The sequence below is a fragment of the Vombatus ursinus genome, unplaced genomic scaffold (assembly GCF_900497805.2).
Source record: "Vombatus ursinus unplaced genomic scaffold, bare-nosed wombat genome assembly UNPS02000577.1, whole genome shotgun sequence".
Taxonomy (NCBI): domain Eukaryota; kingdom Metazoa; phylum Chordata; class Mammalia; order Diprotodontia; family Vombatidae; genus Vombatus; species Vombatus ursinus.
Genome location: NW_020940355.1, coordinates 14274178 through 14297622, shown reverse-complemented (window position 1 = coordinate 14297622; position 23445 = coordinate 14274178). Strand labels below are relative to the sequence as shown.

General features: G+C 37.8%; 1 protein-coding gene across 14 annotated transcripts in view; it reads right to left on the bottom strand.

Moving 5' to 3' along the window:
• ADTRP (androgen dependent TFPI regulating protein) overlaps positions 1–23445 on the bottom strand; it is a 168165-nt gene that overhangs the window by 79398 nt on the left and 65322 nt on the right. For all 14 annotated transcript variants that reach the window (XM_027839686.1, XM_027839463.1, XM_027839611.1 and 11 more), the window contains 2 exons: positions 19594–19728; positions 15435–15536 (listed from right to left, as the gene is read on the bottom strand). In XM_027839686.1, the coding sequence (XP_027695487.1) occupies positions 15435–15536; positions 19594–19728 (237 nt within the window). The remainder of the gene's footprint in view (positions 1–15434; positions 15537–19593; positions 19729–23445) is intronic.

The window sequence follows — 23445 nt, the reverse complement described above, 5'->3', positions numbered from 1 at the left end:
TTATATTTGACCCTGAAGGTGATAAGTAGCAACTGGAATCTATTGAATAGGGGTGGTGGGAAAATGGATAACATGGTCAGAGCCATATTTTAAGAAGGTGCCTTGGATAGTGTAGTGGAGTATGCTTTGGAGTGGATTAAGACTTGAGGCAGCAGACCAACCAGAAGACTATTGGAATAGTCCAAGCAAAAGATGATGAAGACCAGCACTAGGATGCTGGCAGTATCAGAGGAGAGAAGGGGGTCTATATGAGAGATGTCACAGTTAGAAATGACAAAACTTGGCAATTGATTGGATCTAAGCAGTGAGGGTTCGGGATAATACCTCTATTGCAAGCTTGAGAAAATGGTGGTAAATAGGAAAATAGTAGAGTTTGTGGGGAGGAGGAGGAGATAATGAGTTTAGTTTTAAACATATTGAGTTTAAGATGTCTAGGGGACATCCAATTCAAGATGTGCAACAGGCAGCTGGAGAAACAAGACTAGAGGTCAGGAGAGAAGGCAAGGCTGGACAAAAAGACTTAAGAATCATTAGTATACACGTAGGATAGCTAAATCCATGGGAGCTGATTAAATCACCAAGTGGAATAATAGAGAAAAGAGAAAAGGGACCAGGACAGGGCCCTGGGGGACATCCATGGTGAATAAATGTGACCTGGCTGAAGATTCAGTGAAGGAGACTGAGAAGTCAGACAGGTAAGAGGAGAATCAGGAGAAAGGAGCATCATCAAATCCTAGAGAAGGGAGTATCAAAGAGAAGAGGGGGATTGACAGTGTCAAAGGCTTCGGAGAGTTCAAGAATGATGAGGACTAAGGGAACACCATTAGATTTGGGAATTAAGAGATCACTGGTAACTTTGGAAAAAGCCGTTTCCGTTGAATGATGAGATTGGAAGCCAGAATATTGAGAGTTAAGAAGAAGTTGAGAGGAAAGGAAATAGAGGCAATGACTGTAAATGGCTTTTCCAAGAAGTTTAACCCCAAAAGGGAAGAAAGATCTGAGATGATAGAGAGCAGGGATGGATGGATCAAGTGAGGGATTTTTTTTGAGGATGAGGGAGATATGGGCATATTTGTAGGCAGTAGGGAATATGTCAGTAGACAGGAAGAGATTGAAGATTAGTGAGAGAGTAGGGATAATAAAGGGAGCAATCTACTATTGAAAATGGGATAAGATGGGGTCACTTGTGTATACAGAGGGGTTTGCTTTGGAAAGGAGAAAGGCCACTTCTTCTTGTGAAATGGGGAAATAGTGAAGGGGAAGGCAAAGATAATGACAGAAGACACCTGGGTGATGTGAGATGAGGAAGATAAAATGAAGAGGGACCTCTCAATGTATGTCCTTCATTTTTTCAGTGAAATATGAAGTCAGGTTCTCAGCTGAGAGGGGAGGGGGAGCTACGGGAAGTTTAAAAGCAGACAAAAAGATTTAGAAGAGTCACTTCAGTGAACAGGGATAGTGAGTTAATTAAGGAGGTGTCAGGATTTCTTTGCTGCTGTGAGGACCCATTTGAGATTGCATAAGATGATTTGTTAGCTACCAATTTGACAGCATTCCTTGTGGTAATGGACCAAAACCAGTTAGGTTTTGATGGGGAGAAAGGTATGAGAAAAAGTTGAGACCACAGAGCACCTGTGAGATGAGTTGAGGTGTCACTGTTGAATCAGCTAAACATCCCAGAGACTCTATGAGGGTAGTGGAAACCTGGAGAAGCACCAAAGTGATGTACAAATCATACTAGAATAGAGATATAAACATGGTAGAAGTTAAATTCCAGAATTTTGGTGTTAGAAATGACCTAAGAAAACATTTAGTCTAATTCCCTCACTTTACAGACATGGTGACAGAGGCCCAGGCAGGTGATATTCCTTGGCCAAAGTCACGTGGCTAGCCAGGGACAAAACTGGACCAGGAGCACTATCCTCACCCTATCCCACCCCCCACATACATGACCTCAGGGAGAGGGAGGTTTCAAACTCACAATTCCAACTCCAGGGCTCTCTTGTGAACCTCTAACCCAGCATCTCTACTTACTGCAAAATTTTGCATAGGAATGGCCCTTGACTATGGGCCGGCTGCCTCAGTGTTGCCTAGGCAACAGGGGGCTTTACTTCTTCTCCCAAAAAAATACTGTCTCCTCCTTTCCACAGACACAGAGGAGCCGATCTGCAATCAGAATCTCTCCTTCCTCAGCCTCAGATCTCTCCCAGAATCTGAAATCCATTGTTGCCTTTACATTCTCAGGGCTAAGCATAGTTCCTGGCATATAGTAAGTGCTTAATAAATTTTGCATAGATTGATTTATAGGTAAGTTCGTCTGGCCTGTTTTGAGGGGTTATGGGATCATAGTATTTCTTAATAAAGATAACAGCTGACATTTATTTAATGTAGTATTTTGAAGTTTGCCAAGTGCTCTGTAGACATTATCATATTTGGGCCACACTGTGAAGTCAGTATTACAGTCATTGTTATCATTCCCAGGAATTATCATTCCTATTACAGGTGAGGAAACCAAGTCTCATAGAGGTTGTGACCTCCTAGGGTCATACAATGAGGAAGGATCTGAGGTGTGATTTAAACCCAGGCCTTGTGTATTCCAAGTCTAACACTTCATCCACTGTACCACATAATCTCAAAAAAGAGCAGGCAAGAATATTTGAGATAATTCAGTCCAACTTCATTTTATAGAGAGATAAGTAGGTAAAGTTCATATGGGTAATAAGAACCTGATTCAGAATTTGAATCTAGGTTTCCTGAGACTCTAAATCCATCCCACTTTCTACTTGACCCCATTCAGGAGAAGACTGAGGGGTTTTCCAAGGCAGGCTGTGCAATGAATAAGATACCCACTTGTTCTATAGTATTGTACTTAAAATGGCAGCTGTGCTGACCTTTGATGTCCCTTTTCTCTAATTATATGTACATAAATTATGCATATATCATACATTTTTCTGCTTCCAGAATTATTGAAACGCCACACAGATGCTACTGCAGCAAAATCACAAATGCTAAAAAAGAATTATCTCTCGAGTAACTGGCAGGGCTATCAACAATTAAAAGGCAGAAACCTCTGGGTCCAAAGTGAATCAGCAAGGCCTTTTTTAGAGAAAACTGTTCTGAAACACAGATGAAAGCCTAAAAGGCCTGGAAAGACATTTCTTATTTGCATACAGATTTGGTCCTACTTGAAAGACCCATTGGAGGATACGTGTCCATATTTAGCAACTTTCAATTCATTCATTTATTACAGATTATTATGGCAAAGGGGAGGTCTGGGAACATCAGTGCAGGGCCAGGGGATTTTCATTTTGTGTTTTTAAAGTGAGGATTTCTAGTCTGATATAGCCATCAAATATTTCTTCTCCTATTGAACCCACCCTTCTGGTTATGAAGCTAGTGCCATGTGAATGGGGCAGCTGCAGAGAATAAGTAATTACCAGAGACTCAATGATATGCATTCCCAGAGCTTTGGTGGACTGGAAGCTCAAAACAAGTCAACAGTATGACATATTAGCTGGATAAGTTGATACTCCCAGAGGCTGCCTCGTATCCAGGAGTAATGAGGGAGGAAAGAGTCTCATAATATTCTGCTTTGGTCAAGCTCACATTTGGAGCAGTGTTGTCATTCTCAAAAAAAATGGTGCATATTGACTTAGAAAACCATAAATTAACATTATCTATTTTGCATTGTATTTTTATGTATTTTGTTAAACATTTATCTTTACATTTTAATCTGGAATGGGTTTCCCTGGGAGTTTTCCAGGCTATAAGCCTCTGCTTGCAAATCTGACACTTCTGATCTAGAGAATTACATGGACCTCTGGATATCCCACTTTAGGAAAGGCAATGAAAAGCAGAAACATATACAGAAAAGGATGAGCAGAATGATGAATGGGACTGAAGACCATGACATATGTGGATCAACTGAAAGAACTTGAGCTACTTAGCTTAGAGAAGAGAAGACATAGGGAATAATAATTGTCTTCAAGTATTTGAAAGGCTATGATTTGGAAGAGGCAATAGGTGAACAAATTTGCTTGTAATTGTTTTGTATATGCTTATTTGTCTATATATAGTTTCCTGATAGAATATTGATTGAAGCCTAAACTTGGTTTCATCACATCTCATACAAACTCTGGGTTCTAAGTCTTAAGTTGGGACCATAGGTTACAAAGAATGTAAGCTTCTTGAAGACAGGAACTATTTCATTTCTGTCTTTTTATCTCCAGCATTTAGCACAGTTTTTGGCGCAGAGTAGGTGCTTAATAAATGCTTGTTGATTGATTGATTAAAAACTGCCAAGAGGGAGTTTTTACTTGTTATCAGTAACAACTTTCTAAAACTTAAAGCTGCCCAAAGATGGAATGGGCTGCCTTGGACAGTTGGGGGTTTCTTTTGACTGGAAGACATACAACTTGAACTTCCTCAATTCTCTTCTTCCATTTCTTTATACTTCTCAATATCTTAATCCATTCCTTATTCTTTCTCTTCAGCCAAGGCAGTTTCAATGGTCTTCCTCTTAGCCAAGACTAATCCCCTCTACTTGTGAACTTGCTTGCATCCTTTTCATTTATTCCTGGACCTTGTTCCATCAATCAGGTCCATTCTACCTTATAATACACTAGTGCTTGCCCTCTGCCTACAAACAAGTTCAAGTCTCTCCTAGCCTAGATAAATTTTTTATAAAATTTTAGAATCATAGAATTTAAGAGCTAGAAAAGATTTGGAGGCCATGTAGTCCAACTCATATCTAAATAGAACTCCATCCATAACATCCCTGATGAATATTAGCTGCCCCTTGAAGACCTTAAGTAATGAAAACACATATCACACAGAGGATCTCCTTGCACTTGGGGAGAATGTTAGTTTGGGGGAAGTATATCCATATATTTAGCTAAAGTCTACTTTTATGTACTCTACATTCAATGCTTCTAGTTCTACTCCTGGGACCAAGCAAGATGTGTATCTTTGGTATATGATAACCCTTTATATACATGAAGATAACTGTCATTGCCCCTTCTCAAATATTGTCTTCTCCAGGCTAAATGGTCCACTTCCTTCAAGGAATACATGTTGAACATGCATTCGAGTCTTCTTGATTTCCCAGTCAATCTCCTTTAGACAGAATCATTATATCTCAGACTTGAAAGGGATCTCTGAGGTTATTAATTCCAACCTATGCCTGAAAAAGAATCCCTTCTACAACATGGCCAATAAGTCATCACCCAGACTTCCCTTGAAAACTTTGAGTGAGGAGGAACCTACTACCTTCCAAGGCAGCCTATAGGACAACTCAGCTAGGAGGATTTTCCCTTATGTCAAACCTAAATCTTTTCAGTTTCTTCCAATTTCTCTCCATCTGTCCACTAAGCCCAAGCAGAACAAGTTTAATCTTTCACACAAACACAGAGCTGGCCAGAGGTTGTTCATTTGTTTATGTCTTTTTTTTTAATGGTGCCTAAGTTCATAATGGCTTTTTTGGCTGCCAATTAACATTGTTGACTTTGTAGTCCACTAACACACTCTCAGTTTTTTTTTCTCCCCAAGGTAATTACTCTCATGCTATTCCATCTCCATTTTGTACTGGTTATGTTAATTTTTGAACCCAGGATAAGATTTTATATCTAACCCTATTCAATTCCATATAATTAAATTTGACCCAATATTCTAGCCTGTAAAGATTTTTTGATCCATACACTCTCATCCAAAATTTTAGCTTTCTCTTCCACTTTGTTGTCATTTCAAAATTTGGTCAAGCACATACTCTATGCTTTTTTCCTAGTCACTAAAAGAATGTCAAACTGCACAGGACCAAGAACAGATCTTGGGGGACATGCCATTAAAGACCTGCCAAGCAGACACCAAAATACTAATATTCTTTAGGTCCAGTGATTTAACTAGTTCTCACTCTGCCTAACTGTATTATCATGTACTTTCGTCTTTCCATCTTTTCTCATAAAAATATTATGAGACACTTTGTAAACGTTTTGCTAAAGTTGAGGCAAGATACATCTATGACATTCCCTTGATCTACCCATCTAGTAGCCGTTTCAAAAATAGAAATAGACTCTTAATGAACCCATGCTGACATGTAGTGAGCAATGATTCCTTTCTATAAGGTTGACAAAACTATGGCCTATGCCCTTAAGAATACATTCTAGAATTTTGCCAGGAATTAAAATCAAGTTTGTTGGCCCATCCTTGATCAACTTTATTCTCCTCTTCTCCTTCTCCTTTCCATTCCTCTTTTCTCCTCTTCTCTCCTTTCCTCTTCTTAATCCCTTTATCCAACTGGTTGTCAAGTACTACAATTTTCTCTATGAACTATCTCTACCATGTATTTCTTCCTTTCACTGATACAGAATAGAATAGTGAGACAATCAATTTTGATTTTTTGCCTCCTACAAGACTATAAATTTCATGAAGAGTCTTAAACTCTGTGTCTCCCTTAGTACCTAGTCTTCACACAATAGATATTTAATACATGTAGGTTGCCTTGTGCAGGAAGTGACCCAATCGACTTTGTGCATTAGGATCATAGAGTTCTATAGAGTTGGAAAGATATTTTGAGGTCATCTAGTCTAATCCCTTTATTTTATAGTTGAGGAAACTGATGCTGAGAGAAGTCACATAGGTAGTAAATGGTAGGGTTGGGATTTAAACCCAACTCATCTCATTTCAAATACAGCACCTTTTCTACTGAAGATTTCTTTTTTGCAGAGTATCAACTGGAGAGGGTTATAAGGCTTAGAAGTGAGAAGTTATAAGGCTTTAGAGATCATCTCCTCATTCAACCCTCTCATTTTAGAGTCCTAGAAAAATAAGGTTATTTTCCCAACAATACACACATAGAGAAACCCAGATCCTCAGACTTTGAATACAGCACTCTTTCTACTCTGCTACAAGGAAAGGGAATAAAGAGTCTGGGAGACAATTTAGGAGGTCATTAGTGAGGTAAGATGGGACTGACTCATCATGGTGGGAATGCGACTGGAATGTTTTAGTGAGTTTTGGGGTAACACTCTGTAGAATTTGTTTTAAGGAAAAACAAGAATAAAACCGTGGAATTTATATGGAAACAACAATTAGACCTTTATCACTCTTCATCTAGAGAGTGACAGATTTATTGTTTTACTGCTGGGGAGAAGGTGAATTCCCTGATTAGAGAAAGAAAATAGTGGGGCTTGCAATTGGGAGTTTTAATTTATCTAGCACTTAAGAACTGCCTATTATTAACTCTTTCCTTGATCACAAAAAGAGAAAAAGTTATTTAAATCAGGGAGCACTTAAAAGTAAGTAAAACATAATTCAGAAAAATATTTTGGTCTTATCACTCTATTTTCTTCTGTAAATGACACAAGAACTAATTGTTTAGGTAAACTAGAAGCAAAGTCATCAGAAGGAATTGGGTAAGACCATGTGTTTGCAAGTTCTTAAGAACCCCAAAGGCAACAATATTACAATTAACCAGTGTAAGAAAAAAAATTTTCGTGCCAAATCACAAAAGAAAAAATTCAGTGGGTTGAAAATTAGTTCTATAAATCTAGGATATGATTGGAAAATTCATGGAATTGAGCAAATAGAAGGAAGTAAGGGAAGTGTTGGATCAGAATATGAAAGAAACAAGACAGGTGCAGTTTTGAAAGAAAAGGAAGAGAAAGGAAAAGAAAATTTAAGCAATTAGAGAGGAAAAGAGAATGGGTGGAAAGTAAAAGAAGTTGTAGTCTGTTTGCCCTGACTGTGAATGAGAGATTCAAAGGTAAAGAGTTTGAAGTTTTAGAAAGAGTGGTTTGAGGGAGGTTTTGATCTCATTGAGATAAGAAGAGTGTAGGAAATATTATGTGGTTTTTCTTTATAAAATGGAAACTAAAGTAATAAAATTTCAGCATGAAATTCCTGAGCTTCAAAGCAAGGGGAGAGGAATGAAAGGCTGTCATGTAAAGCCTCTCCCTATCTCTCACCTAGGGTTAAAACTGAAAAGCCTAGGGACAAGTGAGAGAGTGGGGGCTAAATTACAAACACAAAAGAAATTGATTTGGATTTTTTGGGTGGTGATTTAAAAGGAAATAAAGAGAAAGTTATGGGGAGCTGGGAGTGTCACCATGAACCTTTCAAATTGAATTAGTTGATAGCAATGGGCTCTAAATTTTAAAGTACTGCCAACTAATGGCCCATGGCAGGTGGGAATTTTATTTTTTTGAAGTTTCAAATGTTACCATTAGTGATTAAAAATCAAGCTTTGGTTTGGACAAAATTTTGTTCTGAAACTAAATAGGATAATTGTGGTAAATTAGAATCTAATACAAACTACATTTACTATCTGATATTAAGACAATCATGGCTCAGAAAACCCTGACTCAAAATCTGGTCTCAGAAATTTGTTAGCTGTATAACCTTAAGCAAGTTACCTTATCTCAGTTTATAGTTCCCTGTTCTGTAAGGGGAATGATGACCCACTTTCCAGGGTTGTTGTAAGGACCAAAATGATATAATGATTGTGAAAGGCTTAACATAGTGCCTGGCATATAGCAAGCACTATGCAAATGTTAATTCTGGTTATCATCATTATTATTATTATTTCTTTAATTGATTACAATTACTCCATACTGGGTAACTCTATATTGATATTTAAATGTGATTAATAAAAATGCTAAAGATGATAAAATGAATGATTTTCTGTGCAAGATAATTTGGAAATGAATTCAACCAAATTGGTGTCATTTGACTGACAATAAGTTTTGTTTCATGTTTTAAGTACGTGATATTGTGTATGTTATTTTTGTGTTTCCAAATTTTCTTGTATTATAAATTTTGAGAAAACATTTTTATAAGAAATACTATTAAGAGTGTCATGCAATTGTATCATTGAAAAATGTAATTCCTTTTAATTTGGATACTGTGAAATTATTAATTAAGTTATTAGAGTCTACTGTCATAATGTTCAAGCCTATCAAATATTGAATTAGGTATATTTAAAAGGAAAGAACACTAATTACTTTGTGAGAAAAGAATAAAAAAGAAGATGACTTTGTAAAATCACGTCATTTGTAAACTTGCCAGGTTCCTTGGAACCATCTGCTTGGGCAAGGTTATAAAATCTTATTGGCCCTATGGAAGAACTTGCTAAATGTTGTGAAATTCCAAAATAATGAATTGGCTTACTGAGAAAATGAGATTCCCTTCTTCCATTATAAATACTCCTTGCAAAGAGGGGAGAGACTTACAAGTTTGCTTAAAACACAGAAGTGATTTATTTGATGATTTCTGATTATAAAAACTATAAAATTACACCTGGAATAGTATATACTGAAATTGCAACTTGAACCAATTTAGTGTTAATAAACTCCAGTTTTAAAGGTTTATTTTTGCCTTAAAAGGTTAATATACAATACCACAAGAGATAGATATCTTATTCTGGAGATTTACATCAATTATTCATTGTTTTTCTGTGGGTGGTTTTTTGAGTGAACTATCATATACTCACTATCTATGTGGAATTCCAGAATGTAATTCTTTTATTGATTTCTAATGATTGATTTTTATACCAAGATGAGTTTAAAATTGAGGAGGAGGAGGAGAAAAGAAGGAGGAGGAAGAGGAGGAGGAGGAGGAGAAAGAAAGAAAGAAAGAAAATGTTGAGTGAATTTTTTTAAAAACTTGGTGAACTTTTTAACTGGTATTGCAATAACATGAGAGAAATAACAATAACTATATCTAACCCTAAGCTATGATTAGTGAAGCTTGCTAGGTGAGGTAAAAAAATAAAAATAGTAATTAAAAAACCTTGGGATTATAATTTGACAATATTTTGAGTTTTGAATTCAGATATAAATGTCTGGATTATCATTAAGTCAGTAATCCACTATTCAATGGAAATACTGTGAGCTGTTCAAAGGGAGTGTGATCTGAGAACTGCTACAGGTGGATATCTGTGTCTGGGAAAAGTTGAGGAGACAACTTCGGCATAGCCAAAGGTAGAATCCTTTGATTCAGTTTCCCCATTGTTTTCTTTCTTTCTTTTTTAGGCAATTGGGGTTAAGTGACTTGCCCAGAGTCACACAGCTAGCAAGTATCAAGTATTTGGTCTGAGGCCAGATTTGAACTCGGGTCCTCCTGACTTCAGGGCCAGTGCTCTATCCACTGCACCACCTAGCTGCACAATTTTCTTTCTTTTTGAACAGGAATGTTTCCCACCTGGTTAATCCTGAGCCTGGCTGTGATGTCCTATGAATAAATGTGGAACTTTGCTGAATGATTGGCTGTCTGATATGACTCTTGCCTGGAATCAAATAAAGCTAAGGGAGTTTTTCTTTTGTTGTGTTTTGTGAACTATGTCCTCCTTCTTCTTTTACATAGCAAATTTCTATAATCAGGGCAGGTGAACTGTGGAAATATAGCAGAAACACAACTACCTCCCCCAGTGATGCCTGGTAGAATTCTTCTTCATTTATTCGGCTACAAGGAAATGGCCTGTTGGCCACCCTTCGTAAATGGGCCTTTATTGCCTTTCCCTTACAATCCTGTTTAGACTTTGCATTAGTTGCTGTATTAAAGCCTGTTCCAAATTTGTACTAAAAATCCTTATGTTAGTGTGCACTACTGATAATGACTATATTAAAAATCTTATAGAATTGACTTATAGATAAGTGATCCATGAGAGACATGGCTCTCATTGATCAAAAGGGGGAATTGAGAAAATCAAAATCGATTCTATTTTGTAATTTATTCTGTCCTGTATCACTGTTGACATGTTGTATAGCAGCCTAAGCCATATTTCTTTGTCTTTGAATTAAGTTCTGAAGTTCATAGGTTCAGAACTTCAATCTTCCTCTCTAAGTTAATTTTAAAAGTTATTTCCCTATAAATAACTTCAATTAAAAAAAAAACCTGTTATCTCTATACCACTGGCTGTCATCATACAAATAGAGGAAATCTGTTGTCTGTATTCCATCAGTTAATCTTGCAGGTGGACTAAATCAATCAGAATTTCCAAGATGGAAGGAGGGATTGTTATGTAGCCCCACCTTCTCAATTTCCAGAAAATCATGTTGTCTCCCATGTCTATGATGCTTCTGACTCTGTAACCAGTCACATTGTCTTCCCCATCCAAGACACTGCCTTCTATTCTTTGGATGTTCCTCTTTTTATCTATAAAAATGATCTGTCAGCCCTTATTTGGGTTCTTAGTTTGTTGAAGAGTCTGAGACCCTGTTTATTGGCAAATTTATGCCTTGATAATAAATTGATCATGCTCAGAGCTTGCACCTTAGTTTGCTTTAATTTCAAATGCAACAAAGGATATGACCCATTTTGAGATCAGTTTGGTCAATGTATAGTCTTACCTTACCTTACATTTGTATGATGTTTCTAGATTTGCAAAATGCTTTGCATTCCTTATCTCATTTGAAAGGAAACAAAGGAAATGAGCATTTATTAAACACCTACTATGTGTGAGGCACTGTGCTAAGCACTTTACAACTATCTCATTGGATCCTCACAAGTCTACTAGGTGCTATAACCCCCCATTTTACAGTTGAGGAGACTGATGTAAATAGATGTTAAGTAATTTGCCCAGAGTCACACAACTAAGTGTCTGAGGCTAGATTTGAACTCAAGTCTTCCTGACTCCAGGTCCAGCGCTCTACGCACTCCACCATCTATAAGTACATAAAGAGAGGAATAGGTAGAATGTCAATTATTTTAGGGCAGGGACCATGTCATTTTTGTCTTGGTATTCCCAATTCCTAGCACAGAGCCTGGCACACAGTAGGCACTTAATGAATACATGTTAAATTAAATCTTATTTAGTTATATGAAATTACATAAAAAAGCAAAAGGCTCCCAAATGTGGGAGACCTTGAAGTCCAGATGAAGGAGTTTGAATTCAAACTTAATAAGCTTTTGAGTAGAAGAACAGTGACACACTCAGACTTTCTATTACCAAGAAGATAAAATACAAATTTCTTCTGGCATTTAAGACACTCTATAATCTAGGTCTATTGAACAGTTCCCACTTTGTTTTACTTGATTCTTCTTCATACACTCAAATAGAACTATTAGCATGTCTTCATTTTCATAGTATACTCCCCCAACTCAAAGTATTTGTGCAGGTTCTTCCTGGCCCCTGGCATGGACTCCCTCTCTATCTCTACCTGCTGTTTACTTTAACATTTAATCACAGATATTGCACTGGAAAGGAATTTAGAAGCCATCTAGTCAAACTCTGAGAGTTAAAGGATATGTTCAAGGTCACAAAGATGACATAGCATGCTAATGCTATCCATGGGGTTTTCTTGGCCAAGACAATGGAGTGGTTTGCCATACAGTTCTTTGTATATAGCTCATCCCTTTATTGGATTTATAAGCTCCTTGAGGAGAACAATCATCTCGTTTTTCCATCTGAGAATTCCCTTCACAGCATATTGTGCGTGTTGCTGCTCAGTTGTATCTGACTCTTGGTGACCTCATTTGGAGTTTTCTTAGCAAAGATACTAGGAGTGGTTGCCATTTCCTTCTCCATCTCATCTGACAGATGAGGAAACTGAGACAAAGAGGGTTAAATGACTTGCCCAGAATCATACAGCTAGTAAGAGTCTGAGGCTGGATTTGAATTCAACAAAGATGAGTCTTCCTGACTGCCTGGCACTCTATCTACTGCACCACCTAGCTTTCCTATATTGTATGTAGTAAATGTTTAATAAGTGTTTATTGGATTAAAGATTTGGTGAATCATATGGGAGATCTGAAAAAGAAATGATCATTTATAACTTGAGGCTGGGAGCAATGAGAGTGAGTTTCACAGAGGAGGCAACATTTGCATATGACCTTGACATTTCTGATCTTTGATCTCCCTAACTGAAAAATGAGGGTAGTAATAACTGTCCATACTATCTCATGGGGTAATTTTTAGAATTAGTTGAGATACTATATATGAAGGTGCTTATGTAAAGCAGTATATTCAAATGAGAGGAAGATTTGAAGATTAATAATAATATTGGATTTATATAGTTATCTGAGGTTTACATAATGATAAATTGAAATATGGTGGTATAAGTGGCTTTTTTTATAGTACCAAAATAAAAAAAAAATCATATAGCTCATGAGAAAATGAAAGATATTCTGGGAATCCAGATTTCCTATTTGCTTTTGAGTATTACAAGTTCCTTGATGTCCTTAGCATCTCAGAATTTGAGTCCTCTTTATAAATGACAGCTAGATACAGAAATCCATTTACAAGCACTGAGAAGCTGAGATAAGACTTTTAATGATTAGTTAGCATTTGGGCTCCAGTGATTCAGATGCCCAGATCTGTCACAGCCTATAACTTTATCCCCCCTCCCTTGGCCTTCCCTGCTCTTCCCACCTCCCTCTATAAGCTGCTTTGAATTTCAGTCCGCATATAAGAGCTGGCATTAGCTGGCTTTCAGACACTGTTACATTTACAATGCACTCTAAATACATTACCATGTTGTATCCTTACAACATCCCTGTGAGATAGGTAGTCTAAGCATTCTGAGTCCTTGATAGAACCAGCAAAAGGGATCTTTGTTTATCAAATTTTTCAAGTTTGAGCTTTGCAAACAGCCTTTCCCATTCTTCCTTAATCTTAGCACCTTCCCTCACAGACTACCCCCATTTTATCCTATGTGGGTATATATATATATATATACACATATATACATATACATATACACATAAGTGTTTACATGTTGTCACCCCCATGAGATTGTAAGTTCCTTCAAAGTAAGGACTAGTTTTACCTTTCTTCATATCAGCAGTGCCTATCATAGTGACTGGCAAACTATAGGTGCTTAATAAAAACTTATTGCTTTGATGACTCATCCTTACTCTATAATTGAGAGAGACTGACAATTATGATAACTATTTCATCCATTAAGAGGGTAAGGGTACATAAAGGACAAGACTGTCCTTATTTAATTCTCAGTGAGACAACATGGTATAAATAAGCATCAGACTGGAATCAGACCACTTGGGCTTTGGCTTTAGCAGCAATTTTGGAGATCATCAAGTCCAAAGCCCTCAGTTTACATATGGAAAACTGAGGTCAAGAGAGGTCAAGTGGCTTCCGCAGAGTCATGCAGATAGTGTCTGAGGCAAGATTTGAACCCAAGTGTTCCTGATTCTAAGCCCAACACTCTGTTCACTAGACTGTTGTTTTTCTTCGTCTATAAAATAGGGATGAAAACACTTGCCCTACCAATCTCACAGAGTTCTTTATGGGAAGGTGTGTTGTACACATTTAATTGCTGTACAAGATGTGGCCATCCCTCCTCACCTTATAGACCTTCACTTCCTGCAAACACAATTTAAACATCACCTTCTATACAAAGATTTTCCTGATTATCTCTGTCCCCCCACCAGCTGCTAGTGCCCTTCCACCCCAAAATACATTTACTTATTTAATGTTTATTCTGAATAGAAGGTAATAAGCATTTATATAGCATCTACTACGTCCCAGGTAGTACAATAAATGCGTTTATAAATATTATCTCATTTGATCCTCACAACCACCCTGAGAGGTAGGCATCATTATTATCCTCATTTTGTAGTTGAAGAAACTGAGGCAAACAGATATTAAGTGACTTGTCCAGGGCCACACAGCTAGTAAATATCTGAGGTCAAATTTGAATCCAGATTTTCCTGATTTCAGGTGCAGTTCTCTATCCATTGTACCAATAGCTGCCTCTATATAATGTGTGTGTGTGTGTGTATAATGTGTGTGTGTAGGAATGTATGTATATGTTACTGATAGAATGATCAACTTGATAGAATATCATTCTTTTGCCTCTCTATCTCCAGGGTCTACCAATATATCAGGTATAGTGTAAGTGCTTAATTAAAGATTGTTGATTGCTTGAAATTTGTGAATTATTATTTCTACCAAAAGATGCAGTCCTACAGATCTGCTGGCTTAAAAACTGCTGAGCTATCAGACACTGCATTTTTTTTTCCAGTTTGTTGGGGGGTGTGGTTGGGGAATTGCTTCCTGTATACAAAAGCTATTACTCAGCTAAATTCCTAACCATTTGGGATGTCATGATAGGTTCCTTGCTGAAACTGTTTCTCTTTCAGGACTGTAGTTGTCTGTATCGCCATGCTTTTATGGTCACACATCTTTTCAATGACTTCCTAAGCAGTTTTGCAACTAGCTATGCTCCTGATATCCTCTTAGAAGAATAGCTTTTTTAGGGAATTATAGCACCAGTACTTACTCATTTTGTACCACTAGATAAGATCTTTAAATAGCTAGGGAGGGGTGAGTAGGGGATAGGGTGGAAGGGAATGATGGAAAGAACAGTTAGGCAACCTCTTGGAAACATAAATAATGTCACATTGGAAAATGCAGTGCATATATTATTGACTTTCAGCATTCATTCCTTTTTTTTTTCCTTCCATAGCATGGAAGTACTCACCATAGCATGATTCAACCATTTTGGAAAGATTGCATCCAGAGACTTAGGGTAAATCAGCTCTTGGTCATACAGAAAGATTGTCCAGAATGACATAAACACAAACTAGAATAAAAACATAGAAGCAATTCTTGTTAGCTTTGGTTAGTATGCTTTTTAAAAAACCAGAAAATTCTGAGATTATTCATGAAAATGAAATAGCTAATGAAAAATGGGGATTAGATTAAAAAAATTCTTTCATAAATACTAGAAAGATATAATGGAGGAGAGATTGTTTTTGTTGTTGTATGACTTCTAGGGACTGGTTCAGTAGTCAACTTGCCATCTTTTTACGTCCACATAGGACAGAAGGAATATGGATTACTGAAATCATAGATCTAAAAGGCACATCTAGTCTAACCCCATCATTTTACAGATGAATGACGTGACTTGTCCAAAGTCACATAGGTAGTAAGTATCTAAAGGCAAGATCTTGTCTTGCTTCCTGACCTTTCAACATTCTTTGACACTGTTGTTCACTCTCTTCTCTTTGATCTTTTCTTCTCTCTAGGTTTCCAGGATACCACTGTCTCTTGGTTCTCCTATCTATCAGACAGTTCATCTTAGTCTCCTTTGCTGGATCTTCACCCCGATTACACCTTCTAACCACAGGTGTCTCACAGGGCTATATCTTGGACCCTCTCCTCTTCTCCCTCTATAGTATTTCACTTTAATCTCATCAGCTCCTATAGGTTTAATTATCATCTCTATGCTAATGAATTTCAAATCTACCTCTCCTACTCTAACCTTTCTACTGATCTCCAGTCGCATATCTCCAATTGCTTTTCAGACATGTTGAACTAGATGTCCACTAGACATCTTAAACTCAACATGTCCAAAATTGAACTTATTATCTTTCCCTCTAAACCCTCGTTGCCTCTAAACTTTCCTAATACCATCAAGGGGACCACCATCCTCCCAGTCCTAAGAGATACTTCAGTTTGGTCTTTGTATTCCCAGAAGACAGTTCAATGCTGAGCATATGATAGGTATTTTATAAACACATAAATAGAAATATGGCCAAAAAATCTGCAGTATTGTGGAATATCCCCTCAACACAATTGAAGATCACTTAGTCCTGATGCCAGGACTCCAGATACTCTATTTTCTCCAATGCCACTCCCCTATCTCCAGTCCCACTCCTCCCCCAAAAAGAGTTTTCCATGACAGACCATGGGCTTTTCAAAACTCATCACTTTCTCAGTATTTTATCAGATGAGACCAATCAACTCTTTGAAGAGTTGCTGTCAGTTTTAATCCCTCTAGGTATGTTCACTGTTGTTGTATGTGTGAATGTTTACATTTGCTCTTTTCACTTGTCCTGCCTCTTCTTTTTTGTCTGTGGGCTTTTGGGTAGTTTTGGGGTGGGTAGAAGTTGAGGGATGACGTGTACTTCCAGCATGGTGTACTAGAAAGATGGCTGAATTTGGAATCAGAGGACCTTGGTTCATAAACCAGCTCTGCCTTTTACTACCTATATGACCATGGGCAAGCCACTTAACTACTCTTCCATAAAGTGGGGGGTAGGGTAGAGAGGTTTAGACTAGATGACCTCTAAATCAGAGATTCCAGCTCTGAATCTCTGCTACTGTGATCCTTTGTATCTTCTTATAATTCTTATTCTAGTGTTCTTCACAGGGAGGTCTTTTCAATTGTATTCAAATAAATACATATTCATATATTAATGAATATAATAATAATACTGAATGAATTTACTATATTATTATGCACAATATATTAATGAATGTGTTTGATATCATTATTATATTCATTAATATATGAATACACACACATATGTCTGCTGTCTTTATGACCTAGTAAGAAGCATAGTGTAATTAATGGATAGAGATATAGAAAGACCCCAATTGAAGTTTCCCCTCTGATAAATACCTAACTGCCTGTGTGAACCGGAGTAAAGTCACAATTTCTCAGTACCTCAAAAGACTAGCTAGGTGCAAGAGATATGAAGACAAAAAGCAATAGTAGCTTGCATTTTACTGGAAGATCTCTTATGCAACATAGCATTTTTGATCTGGGAGGACCTTAAACATCATATAATTCCACCCTTTGATTTAACAGTGAACAAGTCAAGGCTCTGAGAAACTCAGCCTCACTAAAGGTCATACAGTTAGTTAGGGACGAAGCAACGAATGGAACCTTAAGCTATCTGATTCCCAGTCCAATATTTTTTTCCCCATCATGCCATGCATATTGACGAGGTAAACAAAAACATCCTCCCCTGCAGAAACCAAGCACGGATTCTCCTGTCTGGGCTAGCCTGCCAGATCCTTTGGGAGCTTTAGTGTCTCCAAGACTCAATTTCTGGTCCCAGTGGGGTTATATCATTTTTATCTGTGCAAAATAGCTGGGAACTGAGACTGGGAAATTCTGGGCTTTCATTTTCTGCTTGGTTTTGGTAGGGAAGTGTTTGTGGAGTTTCTGTGACTGAAGTCTTACAGCAGTGAGGTTCAAAGCTATGGTTAGTGCTTTGTCAAAAGAAAAAAAAAGGTCAAAGTCAAAGATAGAAACTTAAGAGGCCCACAGAGGTAAAATGATTTGCCCAAGGTCACACTGGTAGCAAACATCAGAGGCGCAACTTATTTGAGTCTTCCAACTCCAAAACCAATGTTCTTTCTTCTTTTCCTTGCTGCCTCACACAGAGGTCTCATCACAAAATATTTACTCTCTGTGGTAGAAAAGAAAAAAAAAACAACCAAAAAAAAAAACCCTCCAGAAACAAGTGGGATCCCATTAGTTAAGGAATAGCTAAAAAGAAGTGCCAAATGAGCATAAGGAACTACCATCATGCAGTAAGAAATGATGACTATGAGGAATTCAAAGAAACATAGGGAGATTCATGTGAACCAATGGGGAGGAAAATGAGGGAAACCAAGAAAAGGAGATTTGCAGCAAATAAAACAATATAAATGGAAAGAAGACTGCAACAGAACCGAATTTGAAAAAACCCGTGAAGATCTTGGAAAACAGATAATGAAACAAACCTCCTCCCTGACGGGAGAGGTGGGGGGGGTAAGGGGATGCTAGATTGGGATAATTTACAAATTGTCAAAAAATATTTTGGATGCTTTTGCTTATTTTTTTTCCTTGTCATAAGAGAGGATTCAATGGGGGTTGGGAGGATGGGAGAATTCAGTGGGAGACGTCACTTTAAATCTCTCAGCCTCAGTTTCCTCATCTTTAACATGAGGATAATAAAAGCATCTCTTCTGCAGGGTTGTTGTGAAGCTATAATGAGCCAATCTTTCTGAAGTGCTTTGCAGTTCTTGCCATAGAAGCCTCAGCTACTTTTCCTGGAAAATAAATCATCTTATCTTCCGGACTGATTGCCCCAGCAGACACTCCCTTTGACACAAAGGAGTCCTACACAGGTGTTATACACACAGGCATCAGAATCTGATTCAAAAGAATGAAAATTATGCAGGACAAGTGACCACCTACTTATTATTCAGGGAACTAACCTCTTCCATGCTTGGGTCCTCTGTAGTCTTTTCCATTTATTTAAACGAGGTGATTCTGGTTTCTGAATAAAAGAGCTCTCAAAAATCTTGTTACTGAGGCAGCCTCATGCAGTAGGAAAATGGGGAGTCAAAATAGGGAGTCAATAATGTGAAAATATGTTTAATAGGAATGTATATGTAGAGCCTATATCAGATTGCACACCATCTTGGGGAGGGATGGGGAGAGGGAGGGGGAAAATTTAAAACTCAAAAGCTTATGGAAATGATTATTGAAAACTAAAAATAAATTAATAAAAAAGAGAAGAAAAAAAAAGCTCGGATTCCTTAAGAGTCTGACCAATACGGCTGATTGTTCGAATCATGCCTTCCCTCTACCCATGTTTTAATAAACCTTGTCTTTGGCTGAAAAAAAAAATAGAGAGTCAAGGACTGTAATCCCTGTAGTCCCTAAATGCATGCATATCTATACATAGAGTATATATGTGTACTACATATAGAAGCAGACATAAATATTAATCTATGCATAATGTATTGTACACATACAAATGATAATGTATCTACATATGTCTATATCCAGTGTCTTGGATTATATGTCAGAAACATCTGGATTTGAACCTTGCCTCATATTTACACTTAGAACTTACTGCAGACACAGGAAAAGCCAATGTTGTGAAGAGAAGATCTCTGGAGGCAGTTATCCACTTAATGTCTTTATTTCTCCTCATTCCTTTCAACACGTCATCCAAGCAGGCGACTCCGTAGAAAATGGCCTGTAAGAGCTAAATTCGTTGCAACAAATGAGGACATTTTCATTTGCCTTTAATTAATATATTCCTCACTGACGTAAAATCCTATTCCTCTGGGAATGATGCAGGAATAGGAGGAAGGAGTTGTTTTGTGCTTCTGGTGAAAAGGCAGTCCCAGAGAGGTAGCTTCCAGCTCAGTGGGCCCTGACCTTGCTTTGCTAAAACCAATTTTGTAAAGTACTTTAGGAGATAATAATGTACACAATAATTAGTTTAATAGACAAGCTAAATAGCAAATGGTATAAAGAGTCAGCTCACAAAGAGAGCTTAATGGAATAATTTGGCCATATCATGTGTGTGTGTATCTGTGTGTCTGTGTGTCTGTGTGTCTGTGTGTGTGTGTGTGTATCAATATCATGTTCAAATTGCCATAGAAAGGAGAAGAATTTGTGGTGCAAGGAGAATTCTGGAAGGCTGGGAAAGAGCTGTGTTCTGTGTTCTTACTGTGAGCAGTGTGCTCAGTTCAATGCACTGAACTGAGCCAAGAGCCACAGAGGGCAGGCCTTGGAAACTACTCCTTGGTGGCCCCTCACTGGTAGCTGGGGAGGCACTTGGGGAGGTACCCATAACAGCAGCTTTGTGACCTGAAGAGACTGACTCAGTTCCCTGATTGCCTTACTAGGCAATGATTTTGGCACTGGGGAAAGCATCTGACTCAGAATGATTAAAGTCAGCAAAGGTGTATTGAGTGCCTGCTTGCACACCTATTATTTATCCAGCAACAAAAACAACAAAACCGTGTATCTACGGATAGATAGATAGATGAAGATATATGCATAGTATATATGTGTGTTTGTGTATTTATGCATATATATAATGTGTGTGCATATACTATGAATATATGTATAAGTATATGTGTTCATATGTATGCATATATACATATACATTTTACATATACATGCATATATATACATGCACATATACATAAATGTATGTGTGTGTGTGTGTGTATACATATATATGTATATATGTGTATATATATGTGTCAGACACTCAGCTAAGTGCTAGGGATACAAAGAAAAGTTTTACAAAACAAAAACAGTTCCTGCTCTCAAAGAATATACAATCTAATCAGAGAGACAGCATATGTCTAGGGCACATACAGGTTATATCAGAAGTATATGAAGGTAATCTGAAAAAGGAAGGCCTTAGCAGCTGGACAAGCAGGACAGGCCTCATTACAGAAGGTGGAATTTGAGCTGAGTCTTTAAAGAAGCCAGGGGATCTAAGAGGCTGCGGTGAGAAGGGAGGGAGCATTACCAGAACTCTTAGGCTGTGTAGGAAATAGAAAGTGTAAGTCCCTAACCCAGATGAGTTTATCATCCAGCTGGGATGATACTCACCACACACACACACACACACACACACACACAGAATTAGAAAACAAGTCAAAGTTGTAAATGATAAAGTGAAGTGAGAAAATATAAAATATAAACAATAAACATTATAGGAAATCAGAGGAGTGAGAAGGAGGAATATTGGCTATGAACGGATAGAAGAGATGCTACAATTTTTATTTTTAATTTATTATATGTATATGTCTCTTATCCTACTCCCAATTGTTAGTTTTATCTTTTCTGAAGGAGCTTACAGTTGTCCCTTCAATATAGCGACTTGCCCCATCATTTCCAAATATATCACCGGTTGGCATAAGAAATTAAATGGCAATTTTTAAGGAGTTTTGTGGAAGCCACACATGACATATGAAGGCCAGCAGGCAACACAGAGCCTATGACCAAATATTTAACCCAAATTTTACAATGAGGCACACTAAATAACACATAAAAGAAAAAGAAAAAATTGAGACTTCTTCTCTAGCATAAAGGGAGAACCAAAAAATTTTACATGAATTTTCTAGGTTGCAGGAGCACCGCACCCCTACCTCCAGTGATGTGGGAGAGATAACTGTAAAATGTTTTGTTTATTGGTGTTTTCTTCTCTTTAAATAATTCTTTTAGGGTATTAGAGAGGCAAGAAGAGCTTCATTCCCAGTGAATCGGGCATTCTGGGCTCCTTGACACTATGTTGAGATTCTGGCCTAGGCACAGCACCATTTGTCCAATGCAAATGATAGCAAGATGGAAGGAGTCCTAATTTTGGAGTCAGAGGACCTGAATTCAAATTCTGATTTTACTGGCTTTGGGCAAATCATTAAAATTCTTTGGTCTCAGTTTTCCTCATCTAAAAATGAAAGGGCTGAACTAGATCTCCTGTGAGGCCCCTTTCAGCTCTAATGATCCGATGATAATGACGTCGGCAACAACAGACTTAGGGTAGCACAAATTTAGAGTGTCAAATTGAAGAGGCTCAGTGATGCCCAAGACCATGCTAGTCCTTCTGCTACTGTGGACACTGATGTTGGTGTAGCATTTATACAGTATGTTGCTGTCGTCATTGTTGTTGTTGAGTCATTTCAGTTATGTCTTACTCATGCCCAACTTTTCAAGATAGGGGTTTTCTTGGCAAAGATACTGGAGTGATTTGCCATTTCCTTCTTCAATTCATTTTACAGATGAGGAAACTGAAGCAAACAAGTTTAAGTGACTTTCCCAGGGTGATGTGGAAACTGAAGCAAACAGAGTTTGAACTCAAGTTATGGGGCAACTAGGTGACTCAGGGAATAGAGCACTGGGGCTAAAATCAGGACAACCTGGGTTCAAATCTGGCCCTAGACACTTACTAGCTTTGTGACCCTGGGTAAGTCACTCAACCTCTGTTTACTTCACGTCTTCATCTGTAAAATGGGGAAAATAATAGCACTTACCTCCCAGGGTCATTGTGAGGATCAAATGAAATAATAATTATAAAGTGATCATTCAGTCGTATCTAACTCTCCATGACCCCATGGACCATACTGTACGTGAGATTTTCTTGGCAAAGATATTGAAGTGGTTTGCCATTTCCTTCTCCAGTGGATTAAGGCAAACAGAGGTTAAGTGATTTGTCCACAGTCAGCTAAGAAGTGTCTGAGGTCACACTTGAACTCAGATCTTCCTGACTCTAGGACCAGCACTCTATCCTCATCACCATTTAGCATATATGTAATACACCATGTGTATTATAACTAGTCTGAGCCATATGGGGATAGCGTGTAAAGTATTATTTTCCCTGCCCCTCACTTCAGGTCTTGGAGGCACGGTGGTGGAGACAAACTAAAACCCAGTGGAGTTTCGTAACCTGGGAAGCAAGGAAGCCTTAAACCTTAGTTTGCATTTTTTGCTTCCTTGTTTTCTTGTAACAAAGAGAAGGACCCCAAGTTTCTAAGGTGCTCCCTAAATAAGCGGGGAGTTACCTACATGTATCTAAACTCAGTTTTACCGGGAACCTGAATGTTTCTGAACAAATCTTCACTTCTGTCAAGCTGTGACCCAGAAGGCCTGTGGGATAAGAAAACTGCGGCCAACATGAATGGGGGCTTGCTTTTACTATTTGAGGGACTGAAACAGGGATAGAATGAAGATCTCAGTCTTTGATACTGAAGTCATTATTTTGATATCATCAGGTCAGGATTTGTTACCATTTTGATTAAATGCTTTGCTAAAGTAATGATGGTGGGAGAAACGACTCAGTAAGAAACGGTTTGAAGGGGCAAATGGGAGCAGCTTGTATATGAGGCAAAGAAGGTGAATGATTATTGTTTCATACACACACACACACACACACACACACACACACACACACACACACACA